This window comes from Chrysochloris asiatica, unplaced genomic scaffold, assembly GCF_000296735.1.
Source record: "Chrysochloris asiatica unplaced genomic scaffold, ChrAsi1.0 scaffold00100, whole genome shotgun sequence".
NCBI lineage: Eukaryota > Metazoa > Chordata > Mammalia > Afrosoricida > Chrysochloridae > Chrysochloris > Chrysochloris asiatica.
Genome location: NW_006408618.1, coordinates 12,044,517 through 12,060,662, shown reverse-complemented (window position 1 = coordinate 12,060,662; position 16,146 = coordinate 12,044,517). Strand labels below are relative to the sequence as shown.

The window sequence follows — 16,146 nt, the reverse complement described above, 5'->3', positions numbered from 1 at the left end:
CAGGAGCAGAATGCCTCATCTTTCTCCTGCGGAACAGCTGGTAGTTTCGAATTGATGACCCTAAGGTTAGCAGCCCGATTCGTCACCATTACGCTACCAGAGCTCCTTAAGCATTAAGGGTAGCGATCCTATATAAGGTTTTCGAGGAGCAGCTGGTAGGTTTGAACTGCCGACCTTGTGGTTGGCAGTCCTGTGCTGATCCTACAACGCCACACCAGGAGTCCTTAAATTTATATTAATTCCATAAATTTACAGAAACAAACCTTTAAGAAACATGACGTGGTTTATGGCCTCTCATGTGAACATTACCCTCCTCCCCACCCTTAAATCTCATCTGAGAGCTCTAGTTCCAGGGTATCCGCCACGCCTCTGCCACGCCCCTCCTCTTCCCCCACGAGACAGTAGTTGTAGGCCCTGGAGCCCCGCCCGCTGATCTTTCTGCTCCCGCTGCCCGGGCTCTGGGGATGGAGAAAAGGACTCGGAGCTCCTCCAGAGAGGCCGGTGAGAGAGGCGGCGGGTCCCGCCCCAAGGAGACCAAGAAGGGGAAGGCAGAGAGGGGCAGCGGGGTCCGCGGACGCAGTGATGCTCAGCCCGAGGGGCCGGGCTCCCGGCGGGCGCGGAGCCCCAAGGAGCCCCGAGCGCCGACCACCACCGTGGTGGACGTGGATGAGGTCCGGGGTTCCGGTGAGGAGGGCACCCAGGTGATGGCGCTGCTGGAAAGCGAGCAGCCGGATGAAGGTACAGTGAGTAGCTCAGGTACTGGGAAGGGCTGACGCTGGGGATCCCAGGAAATGAAAGGCGTGAGTTAGGGTCGTGTTGGGGACCAAAGTGCTTCAAAAGAAACCCAAGCAGCATAAATACACTTGGCTTCAGCAGCCACCCATGGGCAAGAATGTAATCTGGATTGGGGAGCAGTCAGCATGGCAAAGGTTTTGTGGCCCTGGAAAGACACATGGGTACTGCATTTAAGCAGACATACATGAATTGGAGGTTCTGGACAACTGTGTGGTTTATTTTCCTCCTCTGTCTGACCTAAAACCATTGTAAACTTCCTTTAGGATGGTCACTCCTGCAAAGTAGAATCAGTAGGATCTAGTAGTTCAGGTCAGCCAGACCTGAACTTAAATATGAGCACAGCCACTTTCTAGCCCTGCAATCACAGGCAAATCTATCAAACTAGGATAACAGTAAGTACCTCAGAAGGTACTTCTAGCTCCTGCTGAACCAATTCCATGGCACATAACCACCACCACCACCACCACCTCAGAAGGTGAAGAGTGTTGGTGTGGTGCTGTGGGATAAAGCACTGGATGGCAACATAGGTTTGAACAACTGTGCAGGGCCTAGAGCAAAGAACATGCTGAATTATAGCAGAATTCTTGCAAGATAAAAGAAAGCGTTAAACCAAAAGAGGGACTTGCTAGGAAAGGTTATCTTTTTTGTTTCTATAACCTCATATGCATGCGAAAGCTGGACAGTGAATAAGGAGGATCGTAGAAGAATTGATGCCTTTGAATTATGGTGTTGGAGGAGAATATTGAAAGTGCCATGGACTGCCAAAAGAACTAATAGATCTGTTTTGGAAGAAATGCAGCCAGAGTGCTCCTTGGAGGCCAAGATGGCCAAACTTCGTCACTCATACTTCGGACATATTGTCAAGAAGGATATCATGTTTGGTAAGGTGGAGGGTCAGAGAAAAAGAGGAAGACCCCCAACGAGATGGCTTGGCCAAGCGGTAGCATCGATGGACTCTAGGGTGGCAACAGTAGTGAGGTTGGTCAGGATCGGTCAGTGTTTCATTCTGCTGTGAATAAGGTCCCTATGAGTCGATAACGACTCAATGGAACCTAACAACAACAACTAAGTAAAGCAACTCTTCAGAACAAATGTATCTGCCTCCAGTCCTTTTATAATGAATTGCTGTTGTTGTTTTAAAGTACTGTTGAATCGATTCTTACTCATAGAGACCCTATGTAGGGTTTCCAAGGAACAGCTGGTGGGTTTGAACTGCCAACCTTGTGGTTAGCCGTCCAGTGTTTATCCTACAGCTCTATACCAGAAGGTGGCGCTGTGGGATAAAGCACTGGACTGCAAAGTAGATCTGAATCACAGTATCAGTGGTTCAAAGTCACCAGCTACTTCTCGGAAATCCTGTAACAGGGTTGCTATGAGTCAGAACCGACTCAATGGCATTAACAACAGTGGCAATTGTTAAGCCACTGAGTCGGTTCCAACTCATAGTGACTTACAGGGTTTCCAGGGCTTTAAATCTTCGCAAGTGCAGAAAGTCTCATCTTTCTCCCACAGAGCAGCTGGCGGACTTGAATCACGGAATCTGTGGTTCACAGTCCAGTACTTTTTGTATGGATGAAGGACAGGGGTGTTAAAAAGTAAATAAGGAAGAGTGAGCTGTATTGCATTTTGCTGGCTGTTGAACTTTACCATTTTCTGGTTACTAGCAATGCAGTATATGTTGGATCTTTGAAAGTTACAATTTGGGAAAGATTCCAACAGCTGAAAGAACTACAGACTTTCCTTCTGAGGTGCCTCTGAGGTGCCTCAGACCTCTAACCTTTTGGCTAGCCTTTCCATCAATCATAAAATTTCTATGATAAAATGGTTATTGGACTGAATGCAACAGTAATGCTAAAATTAGAGTGCTTCTAAGTACTTATGTAGGAGACCTGGTGTGGCGCTGTGGGTTAACGCACTAGATTACACAGTTGGTTTGAACCACAAGGTTGGTGGTTCAAGCTCACAAGTTACTCCTCGGAAACCCTATACAGGGTCTCTATGGGTCAGAATTGACTCAAGGGCACTTAACAATAACAACAACAACAACGAAGTAAGTACCTCTGGTAGTGTACTGGTTAGGAATTGGGTTGTTAACCTCAAGATCAGCAGTTTGAAACTACCAGCTGTTTTGTGGGAGAAAGATGAGGCGATCTGCTTCTGTAAAGATTTACAACCTTGGAAACCCTATACAGGGTCGCTATGAGTTGGAACCAACTCCATGGTACATAACCGCCAACCACCAAGTGCTATGTAGGAGCCCTGGTAGCAAAGTAGATTACAAGCTGGGCTGCAAGGTCAGCAGTTCGAATTTACCAGTCACGCAACTGGAGAAAGATGAGGCTTCCTACTCTTGTAAAGATTTATAGCCTTGCAAACCTTGTATAGGGTTGCTATGAAGGCAAAGGAGGGAGCTCCCATTTACGGATTCCTAGTGTGGCTGATTTTTTTGGTGTAGGATCAGATCAGTACTGGACTGAGAATCACAAGGTTGGCAGTTCAAACTCACCAGCTGCTCATTGGAAACCCTATACAGAGTCTAAACCGACTCAACAGCACTTAGCAACAACAGCTACACACTGAGTGCTTTACTGATTTACCACTCACAAATTCCTGAGGTAGATTCTGTCACCACCATATCACAGATGAGGAAACATGCGCTAATAAATTAAGTTGTTGTTGTTAAGTGCTGTCAAGTCAGTTCCAACCCACAGAGACCCTGAATAGGGTTTCTGAGGAGCGGCTGGTGAGCTTGAACCGCTGACCTTGTGGTTCAAACCAACTTTGCAGTCTAGTGCATTAACCCACAGTGCCACATCAGGACTTGCCTATAATCTACAGCAGGGAAGTGGAGAAGACATAATTCTATAGTTACACTAACTGATAAACTCATGTGGTTCTGTTACAGCCCTGATTTGTGTCTGCAATCCTAGTACTGCCACCATGTCCTTGGGCAAATAGCTTTACCGTTGTAGGCCTCAGTGTCTTGAGCTATACAGTGACTTCAGATGGAGATGCTAAGCTGTGGTGATGGTTATGTGCCATGGAGTCGGTTCCGACTCATAGTGACCCTATACAGGGTTTCCGAGGCTATAAATCTTTACGGGAGCAGAAAGCCTCATCTTTCTCCCGCAGAACAGCTGGTAGTTTTGAACTGCTGACCATGAGATTAGCAGCCCGATTCGTAACCACTACACTACCAGAGCTTACTATCAAGTGGTAGTCATTGAATATTGTGAAGTTCCAATATGATTATTCTTTTGCTTTTATTTTTTTCCTTAAGGTGCCAAGTCCTCTGGTTTAGGGGCCTTTGAGTGGCTTCTTGTCTTTATGTCCCTGGTCTTCATCATCATGACCTTCCCTTTGTCTGTCTGGTTCTGCATAAAGGTGAGATTTCCTAATAACTAACTTCCTGATGTATCTCACTGACGACACCAGGTCCACTCTCCCCTCTGAGTTTTCATCTGTACTGTCTGTTCTGGATGAGATGTCCACACCACCCTACTCACCTTCCACAAGAGCTCTTGTTCCTTTAGGATCTCACTCAAATGTACGAGCCAATGGCGCCTTCCTTGATCACCCCACTTTTGTTTCCCTCCCTGTGCTTCGGTGTCACCTGGCTTTTACATTCACACTAACTTTTACTGTAAGTATATTTGTTCACGATCTATCTCTCCCATCAGACTAAGGGCCCCTCTCCCACAGAGATTAACTCAGCATGGATCATGGTGTCTTCTCCAGATATTTCCCAGGAAACTTCTTAGGCAACTTCTCTAGCCCCAGTGGTTACAGATCGCTGTTTCTGAAGAGGATGAAGGAAGCACATGTCAGGGTGGAATTAGGAGAGCAAGGGATTTATTGGGAGGTGTTATCTGTGAAAGATTAAGGAGAAGGAGAGCCAGAGTAGACAGGGAAAGTTTGACACCTCTGAAATGAGAAGGAAAAAGAAAGGATTGGATAGAAAGAACCACAGAATGTGGTACAACTCGGAGAAAGTGAAGGTCTCAGCCAGCACAAAAGAAACTCCAGAGCAACTTCCCTAATAAAAGAGTCGCACAGTAGGCAGCAAAGGCCAGGCCCTTGTTCTCCTGCCTTTCTCAGTCATTTGTTGGAGCTCAGAAAAGGACATGGCCTTGACTGGAAACCCACAATGGATACAGTACATTACAATAGATACAGCTGACTGCACTCCTCTCACATCAGGATCTTCCTTTTCTCCTTTGTTTGTCTATATAGGAATGGAGTACTGGTGTGGTGCTGTAGGATAGGCACTGGACCTCAAGGTCAGTTTGAACCACAAGGTCGGCAGTTCAAATTCACCAATCACTTCTTGGAAACCCAATACAGGGTTGCTATGGGTCAGAACCACTTGACGGCACTTAACAACAACTATATATCTATATCTATCTATCTATCTATCTATCTATCTATCTATCTATCTATATATATATATATATATATACACACACACACACAGAGTCCTGGTGTCCTGATGTAGAGCTGTAGGACAAGCACTGGACTTCTAACCAAAAAGTTGGTAGTTCAAACCTACCAGCCGTTCTTCAGAAACCCTATACATGGTCGTCATGGGTTGGAACCAGCTCAATGGCACTTAACAAGAACAATATGTATCTATATAGAGAGAGTCCTGGTGTGGTGCTGTGGATTAATGTGCAAAGTCACTTGGAACCATAATGTCGGTAGTTCAAGCTCACCAGCCTCTCCTCAGAAACACTATACAGAGTCACTATGGGCCAGAGCTTATGGTTCAAAGCAGCTTTTCAGTACAGCACATTAACCCACAGCACCACACCAGGACTTCAAATATATATATTTGAACCACAAGGTCGGCAGTTCAAACCCACCAGCCACTTCTTGGAAACCCTATACTACACAGGGTTGCTATGTGTCGGAATTGACTCAACAGCACTTAACAACAACATATAGATAGATAGATAGATAAATAGATAGATAGATAGATAGATAGATAGATAGATAGAGAAAGAGAGAGAGTGTCCTGGTGTGGCACTGTGGGTTAATGGGCTGCAATGCAAAGTCGGTGGTTCAAGCTCATCAGTCACTCCTCGGAAACCCTATACAGGGTTGCTATGGGCCCAAACCAACTTGATGGCACTTAACAACAACAACAAATATATACATATATATATACACCCACACATGCATATGTTCATTCATGCAGTGGTTTTTTTAGTATATTCAAAGGTGTACAACCATTTCTACAGTCAATTTTAGAACAGTCTGATCACTTCAAAGAAAAACTCCTAGCATTCACTCCACATTTCTCCATTCCACTAACACCTAGAAACTACTACTTTATTTTCTCTCTCTATGAATTTGCCTATTCTGGGTATTTCATATAAATGGAATCATGCAGTCATACAATTAGGTTGGTTTAGTTTTCCACTTAGCATTATGTTTTAAGGTTCATCCATGCTATAGCATGTATCAGTATGTCATTATTTTTTTATGATTGAATAATATTCCATTATGTAGCTATATTACATTTTGTTTATCCATTTGTCTGTTGATGAACACTTGTGGTTTCTAGCATGGGGCTGTTATGAATAATACTGCTATGTACATCCATGTACAAGTTTTGGGGGTAAACATATGTTTACATTTTTCTTAATTACATACCTGTTATTGTTGTTAAGTGCCGTAGAGTCAGTTCTGACCCATAGCAATCCTATAAAGTGTTTCCAAGGAGCAGCTGGTGAGCTTGAACCGCCAACCTTGCAGTTCAAACAACTTTACAGTCTGATGCATTAACCCACAGTGCCACACCAGGACTCCTTTTTGATCATATGGTAACTTCTGTATGTAACCTTTTAAGGAAATGACAGACTGTTTTCCAAAGAGGCTGCATCATTTTTCATTTCCAAGAGAAACGTATGAGTGCTCCAATTTCTCTACGTTTTCACTAGTCCTTCTTATTTATCATTGTGGGTTTAATTTGTTAATGGTATTGAGCATCTTTTATGTGCTTATTGGCCATTTCTTTGGAGAAACATCTATTTCTATTCAGATCCTTTGCCCTGAAACATAAATAACATTTTTTTAAATGTCACTTATCTTTTTAATAGGAGTGCTGGTGGCGCTGTAGGATAAGCACTGGAATGCTAATCACAAGCTCAGCACAGCAGTTCAACTCTACCAGTTACTCCATGGGAAAAAGATGTATCTTTTTGCTCCCATAAAGATTTGTAGCTTTGGAAACCTTATATGGGTCTCTTTGAGGTGGAACTTCTAGACAGATCAAAATAAACAAACACAATGCATTGAGAACAAAGTCTACTCAGCTCCTTTTGAAACTGGTTACTCGCCCTGGGAATGCAGGCTGCCCTGCAGTCTTCAAGATGACCACTATGCCTGGAAGGATGTTTGGCACAAGGCTAAGAAAAATACTTGAAAGCTCTCTGTCATGTTTGAATCTTTTTCTTGATTTAGTGGTCTCTTGGCTGTAAACCTCTATTTTTCAGACTTCTGACAACGTTCACTGTTTTTACTTGTTTGTTTGTTTTCTCTTCCCTGTTTCTGTGGAGGGATGGGTCCTTGGAGCTTCCTACTCTATCTTGTTGACTAATGTCAGTCTCTAACCTTATGCAGTAGCAGAAATTTTTTCTTGGTTCTCATAACAAAACATCTCTGATGCTTAGGCTCATTCTAATGTCTTTGAAACTTTATGTTTCATTATTAGAGTGATTTGTTAAGTCTTAAATTTCCCTTTAGGTTGTACAGGAGTATGAGAGAGTAATTATATTCCGACTAGGACATCTGCTACCTGGAAGAGCCAAAGGCCCTGGTAAGAAACACCTTTTAAGTGCCATATAGTCATTTCTGATTCATAGCAACTCTGTATAGGGTTTCTGAGGGGTGACTGGTGAGTTTGAACTACCAATCTTGCAGTTCAAACCGATCTTGCAGTCCAGTGCTTATCTTACAGCATCATACCAGCACTCCCTTTTTTTTTTTCCTCATGTACTTAACAATTTCTTCAATATCTGCATATTTGTAATATGGTCCTCAGATTACATAAAATAACTTAATTCATAAAATCTGCTTTTTTGTTTGTTTAAATTATGATGAAAATATATATACCAGAGTATTTGCCAAAACAACTTCCATACTTATAAGTCAATGACATTGATTACATTGTTCATGTTATGCGACCATTATGACTATCCTTTCCCAAAATATTCTACTGCCATTAACATAAACTCAGTGTCCCCCAAACAGAAACTCCCCATTCCTTCTCCATTCCACCCCTGGTCATCATTAATAATCTGTGGCTACTATGGATCTGCTTATCTCATATAAGTGAGATCAAACAGTATTTGTCCTTATACGACTAACTTATTTTTGCCCAGCATAATGTTTTCAAGATTCATTCATGTTGTGGTATTTATCAGGAATTAATTTGCTGCTTCTCGGAAACCCTATACAGGGTCGCTATGAGTCACAATCGACTAGATGGCACAACAACAGCAGCATAATATTCCATTGTATATGCTACATGAATTTTTGGAATCTTTTGCTGGTACCACAGGTTATTAACAAATTCTTCAGAGAGGAGTACTACCAGGTTGCAGGTGGCCAAGACAGAGAGTGGGGTACAGAGAGCTCATGTGCTGGGGCCAGGCTGGCAGGAGTTGCAAGTAGGCCAGGGACTAGTTTGAGAAATTGTATATTGACTCCTGATGTGGCACTGTAGGATAAGCACTAGACCGTGAACTACAATGTTGGCAGTTCAAACACATCAGCTGCTCCTTGGAAACCCTATCTAGGGTTGCTATGAGTTGATACTGACTCAATGGCACTTAACAACAACATATGATTAGAGTACTGTGAGTTCTCAGAGCAAATATAAGCTAGTTCAGAATCCTAGGTACACCCATATTGTGAGTTATGGGCAAAGTTCAGTATCCAATTAGCAAACTGGCATTCAGTTGATATAATTTAAGTAGTACAGGTTAAATATGCCACAAACACTGCGCTAAATACCAGAGATATAGAGATGGATGAATGAGACACTGTCTCTGATCTCTATGACATTAAAATCTGAAGGAGTTAGTGTCCAGAGATCCAAGTTGATTATGGGCCACAGAGAGAGGTATGGTTAGTCAGTAAAGTCCAGTAGTTGGAGTTTAGAGCTCCAAGCCAGGTAGGAAGGCATGAGAAAGATCAAAGTCCAAATGTGCATATATCTAAGTTTCAATTTAGACCTAGAAAAACAGGTAGAGAACAGTGGCCAGACTGTTCTGAGTTTGAGAATTCAAAACCAACAGATGGGTCTACACAGTAGTGTGGTTCCAACAAAGCTTTGGCTCATTTCAGGAGCCCACAGAATTGAATTGGCCTTCATAAAGTCTTAATAAATCAATCTACAAACATTTTTTGCACATTGATTTTGTATTATGATGGATGGGTGAACCCTCACTAGCTAATCAAATGGCAGTATCATGGTATTGCCATTTTGGTTACCTCAGGTTTCACAGTTTAATAAATATGCCATGAAGGTTGCTGACTCTAAAGTGTGTGACCTGAATACTCTAGCGACTTAACATCAATTGTACAGAGCACCTTTGTTGTTGTTGTGAAGTGCTGTTGAGTCGGTTCCAACCTATAGCGACCCTGTATAAGGTTTTCGAGGAGCAGCTGGTGAGCTTGAACCACCGACCTTGCAGTTCAAACAGCTTTGCAGTCCGACGCATTAACCCACAGCACCACATCAGGACTCCACAGAGCACCTAAGAGGTTCTAACTTAGGCAGTGACCCTAATAATAGTGCCTACAAGACTCTACATAGTGAGTTTAGATCTAGTGAAGGAAAGAAACATGTAACTTCACATCTGGAGGGTTCAGCTCTTTGCCTAAAATGACTCCAGTTTGCTGAGAGTAATCTCTGTTTATACCTGTTGTCCTGGAGTAAGTTGTAATAGTACTCTCCTTTAACCCTCAAAAGTGTCCCAGAATGAACAAGAAAGGATATGGTAAACTTAGCTACAACAAAACACACTCTGGGGGTGGAGTTGGGATGGCCCAATTGTCTGTGTACAGTTGGAGGCTAAGAAAAACAATGTAATTTGCAAACTGCTGCTGAAAACAGGCTCCCTAATAGACATTCATTAATCCCTCCTCCTCCTCACATAGGGCTTTTCTTCTTTCTGCCTTGCCTGGATACATACCACAAGATTGACCTTCGGGTCCAAACCTTGGAGATCCCATTTCATGAGGTAAGACAAATGGTGGATTTTTTTTTCTCTACATTTTCCAATACCTGCTGATCTTTAAAGCCTAGCTAACTACTCTGACCGAGGGCAAAATAACTATTTATGCTCAAAAGTAGACATGAAAAGTATAAATAACATTCAGAGATTTTTTCCATCAGTGATTCAAATGTATAAACCTTTGCTAAATTGCCTCCCATTTTTGTTTAAAGGTGCTTTCACATTCTTTCTTTAAGTTAAAAGAAATGCAAATAGAAACCACTGACCTTGCAATTCAAATGACTTTACAGTCCAGCTCATTAACCTACAGTACCACAACAGGACTCCACTTCTAGTCATACAACCCCAGAATAACTGTTGATATTATGTAGTTGGTGGTGGTTATGTGCTGTGAAGTCAGTTCCAACTCAGAGCAACACTGTGTAGGGTTCTGAGACTGCAAGTATTCACGGGAGCAGAAAGCCTCATCTTTCTCCCACAGAACAGCTGGTAGTTTCAAACTGCTGACCTTATGGTTAGCAACCCCGACTCAAAACCACTATGCTACCAGAGCTCCTAGAAACCCTGTACAGGGTAGTTATGAGTCGGAACTGACTCCATGGCACTTAACAACAACAACTATGGAGTATTTCCTTTTAGACTTTTCTATTTCCATGGCTAGTTTTACAGATAGGTGCATTTTTGTCAGATAGTACATACTGTCTTGTAACATGCCTTTCTTACTGAACAACCTATCGTATATGATTAGCTATGCTTCTTCTTCATTTTAAGTGGCCAAATAGCATTTCATCATAAGGATGTACTATTTGTTCAATTCCTTGTTGTTTAGTTATATTATTTCTATTTTTTAAATAAAAAGAACAATACTGTGAATAACATCCTTATCCTTATAATGAAATCTTTATAAATTGTTAAAATATTTTGTGATAAATGTTTCAAAATGGAAATATTGAAAGCATAAGTCTTTTGAGGGCTTTTGATGTGTATTGCTCAACAGTCCTCAAGTATATACTCTGATGAGCAGTACATTAAAATGGTTTTTCCCAGAATGTGCTTCTCTTTTAGCAGATTTCCTTTTTGTTGGCATCAGTTTTAAAAGACCTATATAGAATCAGGAGTCCTTCAGTTGGCGGTGTAAGCTTACCAGCAACTTCTTGAAAACCTTATACAGAGTCGCTATGAGTTGGAACTCACTCAAATGGCACTTAAGAACAACTGAAACAATATAGAATCAACTGAAAATGTTCATTTAAGAAGTTTTGTCGTGATTTTTCTTTTACAAATAGATTTACAACAGGATTCCTTTAAATTGTGAGTTCCTTAGTATAGTTAATAAAAACCTATACTTAAAAAACTTCTCTAGCTGCTCCTCGGAAACCCTATAGAGGATCACTATGGGTTGGAACCAACTCAACAGCACTTAACAACAGCAACTTTTTAATAATGTGCACTTTCAATAAAGGGTGGGAAATTACTTTTATTTTTGTTTTTGCTTGCTGTCATCTTACTCTGAGGAAATTTCCTTTGAATACATTTAGCTCCTCTCTCCTAACCTGGAAAAGGAGTCTAAGAATCAGGCATGTCATCCCAACTGTTTTCTGCCTAGGTTGTGACTAAAGACTTGTTTATAATGGAGATAGATGCGATTTGCTACTACCGAATGGAAAACGCCGCTCTCCTGCTACGCAGTCTTGCTCATGTTTCCAAAGCTATACAGTTCCTTGTGCAGACCACCATGAAACGTCTCCTAGCACATCGATCCTTCACTGAAATTCTTCTAGAGAGAAAGAGCATTGCCCAAGATATAAAGGTATTTATATTTGTAGTTAAATATGTCAGAACATGTCCCTATCTTTTATTCATCTGCTCATTGACCATTTATTTAGTCTTCCATGTGCCAAACATTCACTGTTAAGGATGTCATCTACTAAGGAAAAATTTATAGCTAAGTAAGGGGAGATACTGGTGTGGTGCTGTGGGCTAATGCGTCAGATTGCAAAGTTGTTGAACTACAAGATCAGTGGTTCAGGTTCACCAGCTGCTCCTTGGAAACCCTATACAGTGTTGCTATGTTTCGGAATCAACTCAACGGCACTTAACAACAACAACAAGGGGAGATAGGCATGGAAGAAAATCACAGTATTTTTAAAGGGGCCCTGTTAGGAGCTAATAACAAACAATATGGAGGTACAACATGAAGCAATGTGATCAACTCCATTGAAGAACAAGGGAGAGGAAAACAGTTTAGCACCAATTAACTATAAACACAACACATGTTGCTAGTTGTTGATAATATCTCTAAACATTTTACAAGCCACCCATCTACCAATAGATGCCCAACCAAATCTGGGTGGTTGCCAAAGTGACCCTAAGTTAGTCAGAGTCAACAGCCTGGCACTGGCCAGTCACCCATTGCCATAGTTTTTGCTTTCAGTTCTACCCCAGGGGCTTTCAATGCATTGTAAGTACACACATAGCCCAAAGCAATGGGAATGGGAATTAGCAGGGTGATGGAACTAGTGGGATTGGACAGGAGAGGTTGGTAATATAGAAAGATGGTAAGTCATAGTTCCTGGGAACGTTCTTTGGGGAAGCATAGCATATACAAAGTTAAAGAATTATGAACTTTAAATAACATGTTCAGATAAAAAAGGTAAGATGTCACAATCCTTTCATGATTACTGTCCAAAACAATTGTCTAGGCTTAATTGATTAAGAATCTGAGGAGGAAACAAATGAGAACTACTTGGAGGTGCAGAAAGATGGCAGACTAGGCAGAAAGGCTGTATAGATCCTCTACCACAACGATATGGAAAACCAAATGAAACAGATGCAGATGATAGCAAATGATAGTCCTAAAACTCTAAGTCTCGGATGAAAAGATAGAGAAGTGGATTGAATGCTTACTATGAGAGCTTGCTAAGCAGATGTGGCAATAAGAGAGGTGACTGCTGAGCTGTGGCAGCTGACCAGACCTGCTGCAGCCATCTTGGGAATTTGTGAGCAGGTTCAGAGACAAGAAAAAGTGCTCACAATGCAGAAATCTACCGGTGAGTCACAGACAAAGGAAACAACAACTGCAGACATACAGTCCAGCTACAGCTGTACTCTCTACAGTCCCACCATTTGGGCAAGACCTAATACCAGCTGCTAGACACTGGATCAACAACAACAAACAACATCAGCTAATTCCACCCTGAACTTAAATGAATGAACAGTGAAGAGAATGCCACACAAACTTATCTCTTGATCACATCCACCAGAAAGCAGTTGGTGAGTGCCTAAAAATACATGAACATATATTCATCAACTTAACACATATAAAACAACACCACAATATCTCAAAAACAGAAAATTTTCTGTTCACACAAAGAAACAAAACAGTAACTCAAACAAATGACTAAGAGGCAGAACTAGAAAATATTTTTTAAGCAAAAAAGGCATTAGAATTACCTGAAAAAGATTTCAGCAAAATGATACTTTGTTGTTGTTGTTAAGTGCTGTTGAGTCAGTTCCACCTCTAAATGATTGACAGAAAGGTCAAAGAAAATAAGGAAGAATTCATAAAAGCACTACAGAAACAATTGAACAAGGTAGATAAAGAATTAGGGACAATACAAAACCTGCAAGCAGAAATCCAAAGACTAAGGTATCAGAAATGGACAATGCATTAAAAGGGCAAAGTAGTAGATTTGAATCAATGGAAGCCAGAATTACTGAGCTTGAAGATAAATCTCTCAGTACAAGTGAGCTAGAAGAACAATCAGAAAAAATCTGAAGAAAGCCTAAGATTCATGTGGGACAATATTAAGAAGAATAACTTAAGGGAATCAGAATTCCAGAGCAGGAAGAGACAAAGAAAAGCACATAAAAGATAGTCAAAGAGTTATCTAACATCATGAAAGATGATGTTTGAGAAGCTGCACAAACCCCAAACAGGACAGACGCCAAAAGAAAACCACCAAGAAATATCATAACCAAACTCTCCAAAATCAAATCCGGAAAGCAGCTCAGAAAAAAATGAAATGTACAAAAGAAAACCAATTAGATTAAGCTCTGATTTCTCAGTCAAGAAGGCAATAGATAAACATATACAAAACTATGAAAGAAAAAACTGTCAACCAAGAATCATATACCTGGCAAAACTATCCCTTAAATATGATGGCAAAATTAGAACATTTCCAGATAAACAGAAATTAAATGACTTTGTAAAAACCAGGCCAACTTTACAAAAAATATTAAAGGTAGTCTTTTGGACTGAGACCCAACAACAACAGACACAAATCAAAGACTGACATACATGGCAAAACCACCCAGAACTCAATCATGATATAGAAGTATACAAAGTAAAACAAAACTGTAAGACTGAAATAGGGAATCAGACATACTAATTTATGGTGAAGAAAACTACAAAGCAAAAAAAGGGAATAGTATAGGTACACAATTACAAATTATGAGGAAGTCAAGTAGATTTCAAGATAAAAGACTTTGTTAAAATTGGGAAGAAAGTAAAATTGCAGGGTAACCTCAAAAAACTTAATACACCTTGACATCAAATCAAGAAAAGGAAAATCCCTGAAGATTTTGTAAACAATTAAGAAACAAGAAAATACACACACAAAAAATGAACTCAGCAAAGGAAAATATGCAGAGCAAAGAAATCAGCAGCACCACAAAACACACACACAACAAAATGACCAATCAATTCATACCTATCAATAATTACACTGAACGTCAATGGATTACATGCAGCAGTCAAGAGACAAAAAGTAGCAGAATGGATAAAAAACAGGATCCATCAATATGTTGTCTACAAGAAACACACCTTATACATAAAGACACACATAGATTAAAAATTAAAGGATGGAAAAAATATATCAAGCTAATGGCAATCAAAAATGAGAACAGGCGATATTAATTTCTTATGACATAGACTTTAAGGCAGAAACCAGCATGAGACAAAGGACATTATCTCATGATTAAAGGGTCAGTGGAACATGAAGTCGTAACCATAATTAATATCATTAATATCACATACAAGTAAAATTCTGCTGAAGATAATTTTTTTAAATGGCTGCACAGTACATCAACAGGGAACTGCTAGAAACAAAAATCTGGATTCAGAAGAGGACATGAAACTAGGAATATTATTGCTGATGTCAGATGGATGTTGGCTGAAAGGAAAGAATACAAGAAAGATTTTTACTTGTGTTTTATTGACTATGCAAAGACTTTCGACAGAGTGGATCATGACAAGCTATGGATAACATTAAGAAGAATGGGAATCCTAGAACATTTATTTGTGTTCATTAGGAAACTACACATAGACCAAAAGACAGTTATTAGACTAGAACGAGGAGATACTGAATGTTTTAAAATCAGGAACGTTGTGCACTAGAGCTGCATTCATTCACCATATCATTCAAACTGTTTGCGGAGCAAGTAATTTGAGAAGCTAGATTATATGAAGAAGAACATCAAGATTGGAAGAAGAATCAAAATAACTTGTGATATGTAGATAATATGATATAACCTTGCTTGCTGGAAGTGAAGAGGACTTAAAATACTTACTGATGAAGAACAAAGACTACATCCTTCAATATGGATTCCACCTCAATATAAATAAAACAAAAATCCTTACAACTGGACCAATAAATAACATCATGAGAAATGGAGAAAAGATTGAAGTTGTCAAAGACTTCATTTTGCTTAGCTTCACAATCAGACTTATGGAAGCAGCAGTCAAGATATCAAAGGATATACTTTCTGTACTAGGCATATCTGCTGCACATGACCTCTTTCAAGTGTTCAAGAACAAAGATATCTGTTTGAGGACCAGGTGTGCCTGACCCAAGCCCTGGTATTTTCAATTACCTCAAATGCATGTGAAAGTTGGACAATGACTAAGAAGACCATAGAAGAATTGATACATTTGAGTTATGGTGTTGGCAAAGAATACTAAAAGTACCATGGATGACATACAGCTCAGAAATTCATAGACACACATACATACATAGCATGTAGCATTCTGGGTGGGAAGGGAAGAGAGCAGGGCTATCTTTCTAGGAGTGGTTAGCTGTAGTACACTAAATTATTTAATATGACC

General features: G+C 40.4%; 1 protein-coding gene across 1 annotated transcript in view; it reads left to right on the top strand.

Annotated features, from left to right (window-relative positions):
- Positions 1 to 464: 464 nt before the first annotated feature.
- NPHS2 (nephrosis 2, idiopathic, steroid-resistant (podocin)) overlaps positions 465 to 16,146 on the top strand; it is a 23,095-nt gene continuing 7,413 nt past the window's right edge. The window contains exons 1-5 of the mRNA XM_006867093.1: positions 465 to 738; positions 4,076 to 4,179; positions 7,543 to 7,615; positions 9,964 to 10,046; positions 11,647 to 11,850. Coding sequence (XP_006867155.1) covers positions 465 to 738; positions 4,076 to 4,179; positions 7,543 to 7,615; positions 9,964 to 10,046; positions 11,647 to 11,850 — 738 coding nt within the window. The remainder of the gene's footprint in view (positions 739 to 4,075; positions 4,180 to 7,542; positions 7,616 to 9,963; positions 10,047 to 11,646; positions 11,851 to 16,146) is intronic.